This window comes from Podarcis erhardii (genome assembly GCF_964252035.2).
Source record: "Podarcis erhardii genome assembly, chromosome: 2".
In the NCBI taxonomy this organism is placed as follows: Eukaryota; Metazoa; Chordata; class Lepidosauria; order Squamata; family Lacertidae; genus Podarcis; species Podarcis erhardii.
Genome location: NC_138498.1, coordinates 15,625,452 through 15,641,743, shown reverse-complemented (window position 1 = coordinate 15,641,743; position 16,292 = coordinate 15,625,452). Strand labels below are relative to the sequence as shown.

General features: G+C 48.1%; 2 protein-coding genes across 7 annotated transcripts in view; one reads left to right on the top strand and one right to left on the bottom strand.

Moving 5' to 3' along the window:
• LOC309335081 (uncharacterized protein) overlaps positions 1-2,767 on the bottom strand; it is a 54,478-nt gene extending 51,711 nt beyond the window's left edge. For 2 of the 5 annotated variants that reach the window (XR_014153327.1, XR_014153328.1), the window contains exons 1-2: positions 2,511-2,767; positions 627-694 (exon numbers count right to left, since the gene is read on the bottom strand). Coding sequence is in view for 1 of the 5 variants with exons in the window: in XM_081850023.1 (XP_081706149.1) it covers positions 2,511-2,749 (239 nt within the window). In the remaining 4 variants the exon portion in view is untranslated. The remainder of the gene's footprint in view (positions 1-626; positions 695-2,510) is intronic. The other 3 variants (XR_014153329.1, XR_014153330.1, XM_081850023.1) reach the window with 3 other exon arrangements.
• Positions 2,768-5,810: 3,043 nt separating this feature from the next.
• The window catches only part of NR4A1 (nuclear receptor subfamily 4 group A member 1), a 42,259-nt gene continuing 31,777 nt past the window's right edge, over positions 5,811-16,292 (top strand). The window contains exon 1 of one of the 2 annotated variants that reach the window (XM_081849709.1): positions 5,811-5,962. In XM_081849709.1, coding sequence (XP_081705835.1) covers positions 5,938-5,962 — 25 coding nt within the window. In that variant the 5' untranslated portion in view covers positions 5,811-5,937. Of the gene's footprint in view, positions 5,963-10,370; positions 10,567-16,292 lie in introns of those variants that run through there. The other variant, XM_081849710.1, reaches the window with a different exon arrangement.

The window sequence follows — 16,292 nt, the reverse complement described above, 5'->3', positions numbered from 1 at the left end:
CATTAAGAGAACAAAGGAGGGGGGCTCTGTGCTAGACATCAGAGTTAGAAGGATAAAGCCTAGGCGGGGAGTTGGCAGTGATGTGGGCCAGATGTAAAGCCGCAAGCCGGAAGAAGACAGGCAGAGCCATGCTTGATTTCTGTTTGAATCCAGGGCTGCGGCTATAGGTGAAACAAGACACACTTTCAGGGTGTTGATGCAGTGAACCCTTCCATTGTAGACTCAGGTTGTATATATGTGTAAATAAACCATATATCCTAAAGACACCAGAGTCTCCGCTGTGCCACATTCCAAAAGTAAACATGGACCCTAGGTAAAGTGCCCAGAATCTCACAATAGAGAAGCTTGCTTACTCAAAAATAAAACCAGTTTTGCTTCTAGTTTGTTTGGCACTGTGACCTAAATGCCACATGTGAAACTAGCCTTTGCACATCCCTTTCCGTACTCAAGAGGCACAGAGAACAGCTTAAAATGTGACTTGTGAAAATGTGACAAACCAGACAAGCACCAGGCAGGCATGTCCCAAGAGGCAATCTGGCCCCCCTCCTGGGTGCAAATTTGTACAGTGCCATCCCAAGAAGCGAGTTTCAATAAGCTCTGATGTGGCTGCAATCCTGCACACTTACCTGGAGTTAAGACTGCTTCTACGCTGGCGTCCTTCAGCACTGCTAAGCCGCTTCTCTTTGGCACTTAGCTGAAAGTGGGATGAAAAAAGGTGATCCTCAGAACGCTTCCTATCAGCTAAGACCCTTTCGTAATGTTTACTCAAAGGTCTGCCCTATTCAGCAAAGGGCTCTTCCAGTGTTAAGAAAAATCTTCCTACTTTAAATCTCAGCCTGTTTTATTGCTTCCTGCTGAGTGAGACAAACTGCTTAATATCCTTTGAACAGCTTGTCTTAATTCTCCCTTATTGTCCATTTCTGGGGGAGTTCATTATATGTGTGTGGATATACAGTGGATGCATGGGTTTGTGAACGTGATCCGTGCAGGAGGCATGTTCGCACCCCGCAGCATTCGCACCCCGCAATGACGCATCTGCGTCTGCGCAAAGCGCAATTTAGCGCTTCTGCACATGCGTGACTGCTGAAACCCAAAAGTAACCCGTTCTGGTACTTCCGGGTTTCGGCGGTCCATAACCCAAAAATCGCGACCTGAAGCGTCTGTAACCCAAGGTATGACTGTATGGTGTTTTAGCCTATGTGCTGCCAGAGTACAAATATTATACACATACATATTATATACAATTGGACCTTGGCTCCCAAACAAATCGGCTCCCAAACGATCGAAACCCAGAAGTGAGTGTTCCAGTTTCCAAATGATTTTTGGAAGCTGAAGATCCCGCAGCACCTCTCAAGTGGGCGCCATCGCCATTCTAAGAGAACAAGGGAGAAGTTCATGGTGAGTTCCAGCACCTCTTTTTTTTAGAAAAATGACACTACAGTCATACCTCGGGTTGAATGTGCTTCAGGTTGAGCGCATTCGAGTTGCGCTCTGCAGCAACCCAGAAGTAACGGAGCGCATTACTTCTGGGTTTCGCCGCTCGTGCATGCGCAGACGCTCAAAATGGGGTCACACCCATGCGCGGAAGCGGCAAAACGCGACGGGGCTCCGGAACAGATCCCGTTCGCATCCCGAGGTACCACTGTAGCTAGCTACACATGCGCCTGTTCAATGAGACATTTGGGCTTTCCCCCCCTTCTCTTAAGTGAATGGGTGGTTTTTAATGAGGGACTGAAAAGGGAAGAGACACATCATTGAAATGAGGGCCCTGGATAGTCGCCTTTCGAAGGGCAGCACGTGAACCGCGTTTAGCCCCATGCGCGACAATGGCATCTTTACAAAACCGGAACCGGTCGGACATTTGGAGGCGAGCCAGGATTCGGGAAATCGTTGCAAAGGCGGAAACTCACGACATTGGAAAGGCGGGGCTACAAGGTGGCTGCTGACCTTTCTCTTCTGTTTGGCAGCTGCCCAAAAGGAGTGGGAGGGAGGGGGATAAAAAAAAAATAAGGGAGGGGAATAACTTTCATTTCAGGAACAAAATAAAAAAAATTCCTTCCAGTAGCACCTTAGAGACCAGCTAAGTTTCTTACTGGTATGAGCTTTCGTGTGCATGCACACTTCTTCAGATAGTTTCAGGGAACCCCTAAGCAAAGACCACACCCACTCTCACCTTAATTCAGTATTTCCCAACCTTGGGCCTCCAGCTGTTTTTGGACTACAACTCCCATCATCCCTAGCTAGCAAGACCCAGTGGTCAGGGATGATGGGAATTGTAGTTCAAAAACAGCTGGAGGCCCAAGGTTGGGAAATACTGCAATTGTCCCACCCAACAAGCCGCTCCTCTTCTCTATATTTTACTCGACAGTAAAGCTTCTGCCCCCAGTTTGATAAACTCTACTCCCAAGGAAAAGCCGACCGCCTTGCAACAAGCTCCTACTACATTTACTATGAAACCGTCGGGTCCAGTAAAGTTCTACAGGGCTAAATCCAACCTTAGGCGTACTTACTCACGAGGAAGCCCCGTTGCACTCAGTGGGGGGGGGGAACACCTGACTTCCAGGTACACAGAGTCAGGACCGGGCTGCAGCCGGGCGCAACCTCCTTGCTGGTTTCCATTGCGCATTCGCTCCGAAGCAAATCCCACCCGGCTCTCCGCTGCTCCGCTCCCCCAAGCGCGCGTTGCTTCCGGCGGAGGAGGGCTGCGGGCGCGCAGTGCGACCCGTGTCCTCCTCCTACACACATTCATTGGCAAGCCGGCGTCGAGTGGGGCTGCCCCCGCTTTCTATTAAAAACCGCACTGAGAAATTCAGGAAGGGATTTTTGTCCAGTGCCAAATTGCCAAGAGCTCATTTCGCCCCCATGCATTTGATGACGGCTCCTGTATTTTTAAAAGTGCAACAAGGAGGAGGCGTGACGGTAGCTGAATGGAGGGGGGGCTTTCTTTTTGGGGTTGAGGTTTTCCCCCCCCTCCCATAAAATGGAGTGCTTGCTTTGCCCCCGCGCGTAGCGTTGCCACCTGTGATTGTCTCCTATTTCAATGCAAAATGCTGCCTCCTGTATTGATAGTTTTGTTTTGGTTTACATATTCCAAGTCTTCTCTCTGTGTGTCTGTCTGCCAAGTTAGGGATCCTCTCCAAATGCGTGTCTGAAAGGTCATGCATTTAAGCTCTGGGTAGCCAAGGACATACAGATTTATAAATTCATGTGTATGTTTGTGTGACAAATTCCAGAGGGGCCATTTTGTTAGGCTGCAATTATGGGCATAGCCAGAATTTATTTGGGGGTGGGACAAACCTGGACAGCATCTTAAAAAGCAGAGACATCACCTTGCCAACAAAGGTCCGTATAGTAAAAGCTATGGTTTTCCCAGTAGTGAAGCATGGAAGTGAGAGCTGGACCATAAAGAAGGCTGATCACCAAAGAATTGGTGCTTTTGAATTATGGGGCTGGAGGAGACTCTTGAGATTCCCATGGACTGCAAGAAGATCAAACGTATTCTAGCCCTGAGTGCTCACTGGAAGGACAGATCGTGAAGCTGAGGCTCCAATATTTGGCCACCTCGTGAGAAGAGAAGACTCCCTGGAAAAGACCCTGATGTTGGGAAAGATGGAGGGCACAAGGAGAAGGGGACGACAGAGGACGAGATGGTTGGAAAGTGTTCTCGAAGCTACCAGCATGAGTTTGACCAAACTGCGGGAGGCAGTGGCAGACAGGAGTGCCTGGTGTGCTCTGGTCCATGGGGTCACGAAAAGTCAGACACGACTAAACGACTAAACAACAACAACATTTGGGGGTGGGAGTGGCAGGCTTTATGTTAGGGGGAGGCAGAACCGAGTTATCTGCGACGCAGCTGGTCAGTTAAGTATTTTATTTCTTTATTTACTTGATGGAGGGGGCAGCTGCCTCCTCTGCAACCCCCTGGCTCGCTTATGGCTGCAATGGATTGCTCTGAGGTAACTTCGGCACCAGATTATTTTTTAAAAAAATTGCCCCTCTCCTGTATTTTGCATGAACAGAGGTGGCTACCCTACCGGGGCCCAGGGGCGTAGCGTGGGTTGTCAGCACCCGGGGCAAGGCAAGTAATTTGCGCCCCCTAACCCTAACCCCCAGATGTTGCGCCCGGTGCGGCCGGCCCCCCCTGCACCCCCCACACTACGCCACTGCCGGGGCCTCACGGCATACTTGCACCGGTGCACTGACGTTGCAGGTGTTGTAAACAAAAATTGGCCTTTTCCCTTATGGGGTATCCAAGAGCCCATATAGAGTCCTTACATAGGTTCCCTATTGGTAGGGGAAGATAACAGAGGCCAACCAGAGAATATTGAGAAGCAAAGCAGCTAGTAAGCTTGATCTTTATTGAACTGTTGCAACAGGGTGCTCCCCTTACCCGCAGGAGAGGAGGAGGAACCCCGAAAAATGGCGTGCAAGGCCTTATAAAGACTTTTGAAATTGCCACCATGTAGATCAAGACCAACCCCAGAAACATCATACATACATCACAGAAGGGGTGTAACCTAAGACCACCCCTCAGATACATCATACCTACATCACAAAAAAAGGCAGTCTAAAACAGAAATTTTGAATGTTGTTTTTCTCCTGTCGTTGTTTATCACCTGTCTGGTCTAAAACAGAAATTTTGAATGTTGTTTTTCTCCTGTCTTGTTTATTGCCTGTCTGGCAGGTTACTTGTTTGGGTTGCCTGGGGAGGCTGGTCAGTCTTTTGTCATGATAAATACTTAGTTCCTGGGCCAGGTCACAGGCTCACACCCTATTCAAACACAGACATTCCCTTAAGACAGGATTTGTGAGGAAAGAGACAATGGAGAGGTTTCCCACTTTGACCTTGCAGAGAAAACATTTGCTCAGTTTAGGAATCAAAACGGTTCCAGGTCGGTCTTCCTGTGCCGATCTATGTACGTGCTTGGTTGGTACACTTATGAACATTTGTTGTTGTTGTTTAGTCCTTTAGTAATGTCCAACTCTTCATGACCCCATGGACCAGAGCACGGCAGGCACTCCTGTCTTCCACTGCCTCTCGCAGTTTGGTCAAACTCATGTTTGTAGCTTCCAGAACACTGTCCAACCATCTCTTCCTCTGCCGTCCCCTTCTCCTTGTGCCCTCCATCTTTCCCAACATCAGGGTCTTTTCCAGGGAGTCTTCTCTTCTTATGAGGCGGCCAAAGTATTGGAGCCTCAGCCTCAGGATCTGTCCTTCCAGTGAGCACTCAGGGCTGATTTCCTTCAGAATGGATACGTTTGATCTTCTTGCAGTCCATGGGACTCTCAAGAGTCTCCTCCAGCCCCATAATTCAAAAGCACCAATTCTTTGGCGATCAGCCTTCTTTATGGTCCAGCTCTCACTTCCCTACATTATGAACATTACCATATATCTAAGGCCATAAATTTCCGATCACACAGGCGGGCCGGCGGCGTTGCAAGGCTGCGCTCCCTGCCCCTTTTTCCCCACTGGGGACAAAGGCCGCGGCGCTGCTCCCCTCCCCTGGCAGCGCCAGCCAGCCCCACCCTGCTCCGTAGCAACGCCGCGCATTGCTCAGGCGCGCAGTGCGGGGGAGCCTCGCGCGTCCTTGGGCGTGTAGTATTTTGGGTTCGGAGGCGTCTATTTTTAGCCCCATTGATGGCTGGGATTCCGACGACGTCAACGGAGCCCGGCCTTGACGTCACGGAGGCTCCTTCCAAGCCGGGGCGGGGAGGCGGGGTTTGCAGAAAGTCAAGCGGCGCACGGATGGAGAGCGAGCAGCCGGGGCGAGCGCGCAGGGGGCGGGAGGCGGCGGCGGAGAAGCGGGTCAGGGACCCATCGCGTGGGTGGGGGGCGGGCTGGGGGCTCGGCATGGCTCCGGAGGCCGCGGCCCGGATCCCCACACCGGACTGCCCGCCTGGGGAAGAGCGCGGAGAGCGGGGGAAGCAGGGGTGCCAATGGAGGACCGCCAGCGACAGCCAGGTGAGATGTGGGGAAGAGGCGCGTCGGTGGCGGGGAAGATCGATTTTCCTTTCTCTCTCGGAAGCATAGGAACCAACTCCTAGGGGAGGAGATCCCTTCGGCCCTCCCCGCAATAAAATATTTGAGGGGGCCACCTCCCCAAAAAGTTGATGGGCATTGACATTAAAATAGTCCCTTGTGATCGATTATGTGGGGCAGGACTCACCTGCCCCCCACTCAATATTTTGTTCAAGTTGGCACCATGGGCGTATCTAGGGAGGCGGGGGGACGACAGCTGCCCCTCCCCTAAATCAAGTAGATACATAAAATACTTAACTAACTGAGCAATTGCCTCGCAGGTAGCTTGGTTCGGCTCCCCCAACATAAATCCTGCCCCCCCCCAACATAAATCCTGGCTACACCTATGGGTGGCAGCTCTGCTGGGAAGGCAAAGCAATGCCTGGCTACATAGAAGTAAATCCCACTGTTTTCTGTGGGGTTTACTCCTAGGTACCTGCAATGGCGTTTTAGAAAACCCACATAAGGACTGGTTTAGTTGATCATAGTTTTTAATATCTCTGGGTTCTACTGAGAGATCTCCTGCATAAAGCTGCCATTCTTTCTTACAGTGAGCAGGTATTATGGTAGGGCAGCCCAACCATAGCTGTCAACGTTTCCCTTTTTTTTAAGGGAAATTCCCTTATTCCGAATAGAGTTCCTCGCAAGAAAAGGGAAAAGTTGGCAGCTAAGAGCCCAACCATTCTCACTTGAATAACAATATATGGGATATTAGAAGGGTCCTGGCCACCTGACCCCTGCTGTATCATTTTTCTTTCTCTTTGGAGTTGTCAAAGGCCGGGCTAGTTCTGGTCTTGCCTTTCTACAAGATTGTTCCAATTAAGGGGGGAATGTTTCCTCTCCCATTCCAGTAAGTGAGCTGAATTTGCAAATCGAGATGCTTTCAGTCAGTGTAGATCTCCTTCATGCAGTTTGGCACTCTGTATCCCACCTTGGTATAACAAAACACAACCCCTCTTCTGGAGCTGGGCACATATGTCGGTGTGGCCTGCATACTCTGCATTCCACTGGGTGTCTAGACTTGTGTTTGGAGTGAAATGAAGATGCTAATTTTGTTTGCATAATGGAAATTTCCTGGGCTACTACAGATTTTGTATTGGTGAATGTGCTGCTTCACAAAGTCACTCTCAAATACATATGCATAGGAGCAAACCTAACACCATAATCTTCAGTATGTTTACTTGAAGGTAGGTCCCACTGAGTTCAGTAGCATATATGCCAAAGCATTCATGTTTAGGATTGAAGCCTTTGAACATCACTGTATATCTAACAGTGGTGGTGGTGGGGGGGAATATTTGCTTGGCTGGCAAATGAAGTATTTTTTTTTCTGTTGCTTCTTCCTCTTGCTAGAGCCTCAGTGCTGATTGCTACATGGACAGCCTAACAAAGCCTTGACAATGCTTCAAAAAAAATATTTTTTAAAAAATGTGGTTGTCCCCAGCAGGATAAACCATTTCGTGCTATTTTTTTTCCCTCCGTCATATAGATTTCCTTGAGAATTAAGATGGACTGTATGTGTTTGCGTATCTGTAATCACGCTGGCTAAGCACGAAATGTGGTTTTTCTCATAGAATAAATTTAGTTATTAAAAAACAAACCAAGCCCCTAGTACTTGCTGATGCGAAGTTAAGCCAGAAATTGCATGAGCACGGTCGTGTGTGTGTGTGTGTGTGTGTGTGTGTTGGGCAATGGGCATTTAGTGTTTAGTGTAGCTCCTTCCTGTGGAAATGCTGTCTGAACTCACTTTGTTAACTGGTTAACTTCTAGCTGGCTTGGATATTTTTATCCAAGGTGGGGCGTAAGTTTAAGAAATAAATACCGGTAACCCAAATACTGCCTCTTGCCACTTGGTGCAACTACACACTGCCCTAGATATGGGCTTCAGAAAGTTATGAGATTCCTCTCTGTGTGTGTCTCTCCCTTTCTCTTTCTTTTCCTCTCTTACACGCCTCTCACTGGCTGAAGCACTGACAAAGGCCTAGAGAGCACTTTTGTCTGGATAGGATAGAGGCTTGGCTCAGAGCAAGTGTTGTTAGTGATGTGCTTCTCCTTTGCGACTGCGCTGCAGGGAACCCTTTCCTGGATATCAGTTGTGTACACACCCCTTTGGGTGACTTGTGATATTTTCCCATCGGTTGGGCACCGTGATGTATCCAGTTTTTAAGGGCTAATCCATTCGAGAGCTCAATCAGGCATTTTTTTGGTAGCCTAGTGTTGTCCATCTGTTGAATTCTAAACCAATAGTAGAGGATTCTTTGATCTATTTGGCTCTCTATGCTCAACATGCGAGTTTCCAACCTGACCATGGCAGATTGCACGTCTTTGGGTAAACCTAAAAGGACTCTTAAAAAATAATTCTGTGGGGGTTCTGAACCAGAGACCTTTGAGGTACCCCAGACCTCTGCACCATATAAAATCTGGGCCATTGTTTTTGCTTTATACACAGATAGAGCTGGGTTAACCAGATTCCCACCTTTACAAGCAGCGAATTTCAAAATAGCTTTTGCTGATTTAAAGGCTTACAATTTAATATTGGACTTGTGTAAAATACCTTGATCTGGCTGCCCCAGTGGCCACTCTGTGGCTGGCTGTTCCTGTTGCATGCTTCCTTTTGGTAGGCCAGGGATAGCAGGTCTGTGGGCTTATCGATGTTGCTAAACTCCAGTTCCCATCAGCTCCAGCCAGGATGGCCCATGGTTGGGGATGATGGGGGTTGTAGTCCAATTGGTGTTTGATCCTTGCCCGCAGGTCATGAAAATGGAACTTCAGTTACTGTATTTTTCGCTCTATAAGACGCACCAGACCATAAGTTGCACCTAGTTTTTGGAGGAGGAAAACAAGAAACAAATATTCTGAATCTCAGAAGCCAGAACAGCAAGAGGGATCGCTGCGCAGTGAAAGCAGCAATCCCTCTTGCTGTTCTGGCTTCTGGGATAGCTGCGCAGCCTGCATTCGCTCCATAAGACGCACACATTTTCCCCCTTACTTTTTAGAAGGGGAAAAGTGAGTCTTATGGAGCAAAAAATACGGTACTTAGGAGGTCCCCTGCCCTGCATCTTGAATGTCTGGTAGTACCTGACCTCCTCCTGGGTTGCGATGGAGCATTGTCTTTTCATTTGGTTAGGGTTGCCATATTTCAAAAAGTAAAAATTCGGGTGCAAAAGTTGTTGAGATCTTTTTTGGGCAAAGTTGTTGAGCTTTTCCCATATATGTCCAGGAAATTCCAGAGGTATGGCAGCCCTACATTTGGTGTTTCGGTGCAGATAGCAATGAAAGGTGTTGGCATACGGCAGAGCAGCCTCCCTGCTCTGTTCAACAAAGGGAGTCATTGTGCGCATGGCAATTCCGCTTGCACAACTCCAAGTAGGAATTTGGGCCTCGTGATTGATTTGGCACCTCTGGGTAACTGACTCAAGTAGCATTGTTTCAGATCACCTCCCATTGTTGATGATGTTCAACATTTCTCCTATGAAAATAGGGATGACCTGTTCCATAATAATAATAACGATGATGATAATAGTGATTTTATTATTTATACCCCACCCATCTGACTGGGTTGCCCCACCCACTCTGGGCATCTTCCAACATACATAACAGCATAATAAAACATTAAACAAACTTCCCTGTGCAGGGCTGCCTTCAGATTTCTTCTAAAGGTTGTACAGTTCCTTATCTCCTTATCTTGGGGGTTGCATAATTCCATGCCCTCTGGTGAAAATAGGGACGTCCTAAGGAAAAGTGGGATAATCTGGGATCAAATCAGGGTCTGGGAGTGTGCCCCAATTGTGCATGTATGTACTTGGAATTCAGGCTTTTAATGCGATTTGAGTTTGGTCAGTTTGAGACCAGCAGCACTTTTGATGGACGCTGAAAACGCTGCAACGTTTGGCCTTCAGTCCTGGCAAAACAAGCTCTTTCATAACTGTGCTAAAACAGTCACCAGCCTGCTCAATTGCATCAGGGTTGTCGTGTGTGTTTTTTTATTCCGGCACCAGCCAGCCATTCTGGGACTCCCAAATGCTTCCCCCAGTTTTGGCTAGAAAGTGACGTTTTTAGGAGGTCAACTAGGGAGGGGAAGGGAAAGATTCCTGGTTTAGAAGGGATTCCCCACATGGCCTATATATGGCTCTTGGCGTGTTCTTCCAAGACCTGCTGACGCGAGCCGCTGCCTGTCCAGCTGCTGACGTCCAGCGGTGGGTGGGACGCCCCTTACGCTTTCTCTGACGCCGCTGTGGGCTTGGCTTCCTCTGAAACACAAACATGCGTGCATTCAGCGTTCTGCTTGCCAAACCCCACTAAGCAGTTCCCGGCTCGGCCCCTGATGATTGAAACCAGCTGTGGGCTGCTCCCCTCCACCGCCACCGCTGGCCACCTGCCAGATGGCTCCTCTTGGCCAAGGTGTTCGCTACACCTGCAGCTTTGCTTCAGATGAAAGAGGGAGAGAGCGAGGGACGACAGCAAGGAACACCAGTCCGGCTCCCGTGCGATCAAAGGCAACACTCCTTTCAGACAGCAAATAACCGAACCTATGGAACTTTCTGTTACGGGTGAGTCACACTTTGAAGCAAGGATTCCTTTTGCCGGGGGGAACCCAGGAACTAATTGTGGCTACAAGCCTTCTGAGTGTAATATGACCGATGTTCTTTAGATAGAAGGGCTGAGTTTTTGCCTGGAAAGGAGCTGATGGTTCCATCCACGATTTTATCGAGCTGCATTTTTACTTTTTTGTTTGGTTGTGAGTCACGGGTGTTTTTTGCAAATAGAAACTGCCTTAAACAGTTCAGCCAATTAAAATGAGCTGCGGGGAGTGTGCAGGAGAACTATTTACCCTGGAATAAATAATTATGCTAACTGGTTTTTTTATCCAGCGCAGCGGTATTAAAGGGCCCATTCTCCACTCTGCCAAGGGATGCCCAAGGAGCAAGGATGTTAGTTTGGGTCATTGGTGGTGGTTGCCCTGATCTGAGATAAAGGGACCCCTGACCATTAGGTCCAGTCGTGACCGACTCTGGGGTTGCGGCGCTCATCTCGCTTTACTGGCCGAGGGAGCCAGCGTACAGCTTCCGGGTCATGTGGCCAGCATGACTAAGCCGCTTCTGGCGAACCAGAGCAGTGCACGGAAACGCCGTTTACCTTCCCGCCAGAGCAGTACCTATTTATCTACTTGCACTTTGATGTGCTTTTGAACTGCTAGGTTGGCAGGAGGAGGGACCGAGCAACAGGAGCTCACCCCATTGTGGGGATTCGAACCGCTGACCTCCTGATCAGCAAGTCCTAGGCTCTGTGGTTTAACCCACAGCGCCACCCGCTTAAAGGAGGGGTGAAGAACTTGCAGCTCTCCAAATGTTGTTGGACTACAGTTCCCATTATCCCTGACCATCTGGCCAGGGATGATTGGAGTTGGAGTCCACCAGCAATCCAGATATCAACATTAGACTATGAGACTATTCCCCCCACCCACCCTTCAACCAGACCTGAGCAAATAGGAAAGATCAACAGTTTAGCCGCCCTGATTATGTGAGAGGGGATGGGTACAATTACGGCGAAGGATGTATGGTTTCCTAAACACAAGACGGCCTTTATTGCAAATCCGGACTCTTCCTCTTAACGGTGTTGCTTTTCTTGGAAGTTGCCTCCAAAACCCAGTTTGACATGTTCGTACACTTTGTCCTCTACCTGTGTTCCTGTGCCAGGAAAGATACATTTACTTTCTGCCAATCAAATTGCTTGCGGCAGGACTCCCTGGATACATGTGCCGCAGGTGTACATTGCCTAAGGGAAGGGAACTTCCTGAACAATAAAGAAGTCATTTGGGGTCAGGACGCTTTGGAGAAGGCCTCTCTTCTTTAGTTTTTCCTTCTGTAGAAGCGAAGAGAGCTATCTCCTGTTTCTCCCCAGACAGGTTTAAGAGACACCTCTCCTTCAGTGATGGGCTTTACATACTGACTTCAGTTCTGACTCCGCCACAAATTTTCCCCGTGAGCACATAACCGCCAACGTCAAAATATTTTTGCTTCCTGGAGAGACTTTACCAGAGTTTTGTCATGAATCAGTGGAAGCAGTGGGCTGGGCGATTCAAGATTCACTGGCCTGGATCGAATCTAACAGATACACAGGCCCAGCAACTGATCAGAGAGAGAACGTTAGATAAAGCACAATTGCTGAAACTAAGCACGTCACAAACGTGTACTAACCTAGAAAGGAGAAGCGCTGGGTGCCATCTGTAAAAAACCAGGATACAGGTAAATTCCTCCTCAGATAACATGAGCCTAAAATCTAGATTCCAGCTATTTTGCTTAACTTGCCAGCATTCATTTATTTATCGCATTTGTATCCCAACTTTCTTCCAAGGGCCTTGGGGTGGCAAATGAAGGATGTACAGTGGTACCTCAGGTTAAGTACTTAATTTGTTCCGGAGGTCCGTACTTAACCTGAAACTGTTCTTAACCTGAAGCACCACTTTAGCTAATGGGGCCTCCCACTGCTGCCGCGCCACCAGAGCACAATTTATGTTCTCATCCTGAAGCAAAGTTCTTAACCTAAAGCACTATTTCTGGGTTAGCGGAGTCTGTAACCTGAAGCGTATGTAACCTGAAGCGTATGTAACCTGAGGTACCACTGTACTTGTTGCATCCTAAAAACCATCTTTGCAAAGTAGACCAAGCTGAAAGACCATGATTGGCCCAAGATTATGAAATCCACTTTGTTGCTGAATGGGGTTCCGACCCAGGCTGTCCCAAGTCCTTGCGGTGTTCCTGTGACACACCTTGCCCACAGGACTTTTGTATCCTCAAATCTGCCTGCTACGCCTGTCTTGAGGAGGTAAAAGGCCTACGTCTGCCTTTCTCAACCTGTGGGTCCCCAGATATTGTTGAACTACAACTCCCATCACCCCTAGCTAGCAAGGCTCAGGGATGATGGGAGTTGTAGTCCAACAACATCTGGGGACCCACAGGTTGAGAACCGCTGGCCTAGGGCCTCAGCTTGTTTAGTTACCCAGCTTTGAGGTCTTCATCAGAGAGAGGCACCACCTACAATCCTGGGAATGTTTCCCTCCTTAGAAGTTTCTGTACCCTCTCGAATATCCTGCAACACCAGCCAGGAACTCGGAGCCTCTTGCAACATTCTTGTCTAGAACACTCAGTTAGCAGGCTAGGAGGACTTTGTACCTTTCGTTAATCCGGTTTGCACCTGGGCTGCGGGGAGGGGGCACAATCTCCCACTTTCCAGCTGTTCTCTTCAGTCCCGAAGCACAATGCGCAATATCGGATCGCGCCTAGTCAGGGTTTCTGTAAAATGAGATGCCACTGGGCAGAATGGAATGCCAGGGACCTTGTTCTGCCTGGGGACAGAGTAGCATTTGTGCATTAGAATCCAGGAACTGCACAGCGCATCTCCATCTCGGAGTGTGGGCAGCTGGCAGATTTTGAATGCTGCCTTGGCTGCCTTGCACAAAGGGTGGCAATGCCCAGAGTCCTTTGTGGCAGCACCAAAGGTTCTTGGATCTGACTTCCTTCTGACTGTTTCTTCATCTGCTGTGTCTTGGCGGGGGGGGGGGGGGGATGGAACGAGTAGCACATCCCATCAATGGCAGAGAGGGAAACAGGCGAGACAGTAGTGGTGGTAATGAGAATTCACCCAGCCTTTGACTACCCATTCACAGTGATCCTCTGCAAAAAAAATATTGGCCAGATGAGGACATAAACAACCAGTAACAAAGTCCATAGTGTAAAAGATCCATTTGGCAGACTTATGAATCGACCCAAATCCTGCCTCACAAGGGGAAACATTTATGAAGTTTTCTATAATGTTGTCACACGGTTTGATGCCTCTCTGTATTCTTCGTATGGAAGTTCATACAAGGATTTGGGGGCCACTGCGAAAAGGCCCTGCGACTGCCACATCGTTTTCCCCTCACCGCCTCCTTTTGGACAATGGTATTCCAAAGTCTCTAAAGGGGGTGTGTAAGTGAGAGATTGGTGGAAGAACACTGAGACACCTCCGAGAAAAGACATCTGGTACGGAAACACTTTTAATAACTCAGCAAGCGGCTTGCTACCCTTCCTGGCACCCAGTTCCAAGCTCTGAAGTCTGACGCGTAAGTTGGGAACACTCTGAAACGCAAGGGTTGCCTTGGGAACATACCCCGAGTACCAGACTCGCAAGCCATCTTTTCTTTAGAACCAGACTGTGCCGGAACAGTTTGTGTAGTTAATCTATCTTCTCTATGGGGTGACTTAGATGCAGCTGGCAGTACTTGGTGTTGCTGGGTGTTAAAGCAGGGTCCAACTTGGCAGCGGATGTAGGGCTGGCTGCTTGTCTGATGGGTAAAAAATAAATAAAAAGTCTTGTTTTGTTGCACTGGAACCATAACAACAAGAGTTTGGGTTGGTTTTCCCCCTCCCCTGTTATTGGCATGAGTTTGGAACTGAACTATTTTTCAAATCAATTGGTACGAGAGATTATGGGCGTTGTAATCCAGCAAGACGTGGGTGGCGCTGTGGTCTAAACCACAGAGCCCAGGGCTTGCTGATCGGGAAGGTCGGCGGTTCAAATTCCCACAATGGGGTGAGCTCCCGTTGCTCGGTCCCTGCTCCTGCCAACCTAGCAGTTCGAAAGCACGTCAAAGTGCAGGTAGATAAATAGGTACCGCTCTGGCGGGAAGGTAAACGGCGTTTCCGTGTGTTGGTCTGGTTCGCCAGAAGTGGCTTAGTCATGCTGGCCACATGACCCAGAAGCTCCCTCGGCCAATAAAGCAAGATGAGCGCCGCAACCCCAGAGGCAGCCCCAGAGTTGGTCACGACTGGACCTAATGGTCAGGGGTCCCTTTACTTTTGCCTTTAATCTAGCAAGATCTGTAGGGCTAAGAGTTCCTGATCTTTGACTTAGTATCCAGCAGTGATCAAGTTGTGCACTGATCTTGTAGTGGGGGGGGGGGTCGTGAATACAATGACTTCTCCCTCCTTCTCTCCAGTGTCTTTTTTAAATTATTGAGCCAGGGATGGTGTTTCTCCCTTTATATATATTAATAATGATATAAACAGAATTTTGTCCTCTTCAATAGTGATATCCATTCTCAGAGTGCTGATCCTTATGTAACCGACACCTGCGTAAGGTACCAGCAGGCTTTGGGGAAACCCAATAGATTTGCAAAAGTACAAGAAATATTTGGGAGGGTAGGGGAATCTTTAAAAAGCTCAGAGCAACCAAAGAGAACCAATCACGTGGAATACTGATTGACTGCTGGGGAAAGCTGAAAACTGGATGGGTAGTGGCAGAGAACGGGAATGGGGTGCCTGGAATCCTGAAAATCAGTTTGTTCCGCCCTGCAACATTGCTTTATATATGCCAAACGTACTTGATTAATTCAGGCTTTCTACCTAAATGATTGTGACTTCTAGACCAGATTGGATGATAAAAAACAATCTGCCTGCTGAATTTCGAATTTCATAATTACTGTTTTAACGCGTTTGTCCAAGAGTGGAAACCCAGTGTGCGGCGTTTTCCATGTGTACATAGCAGGTTCCTTGCTTGATGGTTTTAGAGATTATTTTGAGTGTAGGAGAGGCACAAAGGCTTTACTAGAAGCACAGAGAGATCTGAGTAGGTTTTCCCCTGGTCTCCACCCCCACTGGCAAGCCACATTTCCATGCTTTCAAGAGAAGGGCTTGCCTCGCTCTGAGACTTCAGTACGGCTGCAGACCTCAAACCACTTCGAAGTGCCCTTAAATTGTTTCAGAGTGGAACTTTCCATTGAATTAATGTGAGGACTGGTTGTCGTCTACATATACATGCCTTTCAAATAGCTTTTTAAACTCTGAGGTCTCCTGCCTAGCAGTCTGGTTTTTGCCTTTTTGGGGGTGCTCCTCTCATTCTCTGCTCTTCTTCTAGAGTAGCCGTCAACTACCGTACATTTTTACTGGCCAGCTGAAAGCAACAGAATGATTTCGGACTATTTAAAGAAATGTTACAGTTTGATGAATTTGCGGGAAGGATTTGAATAACGAGTAAAGAAAGAATTAGGACTTATTGTAATATTGTTAGGACATAAGAGATAGAAAACGGGGGGGGGGATTCATGGAAAACAAGATGGGAAGTCGAAAAAAATAAAAATATGATTTATTGGAGTGTATATGTTAGGACATAAGAGATAGAAAATGGGGGGGGGATTCATGGAAAACAAGATGGGAAGTCGAAAAAAATAAAAATGTGATTTATTGGAGTGTATATGTAGAATTCTCTACAGAAAGTTAATGTTTTATTTTATTTTTAT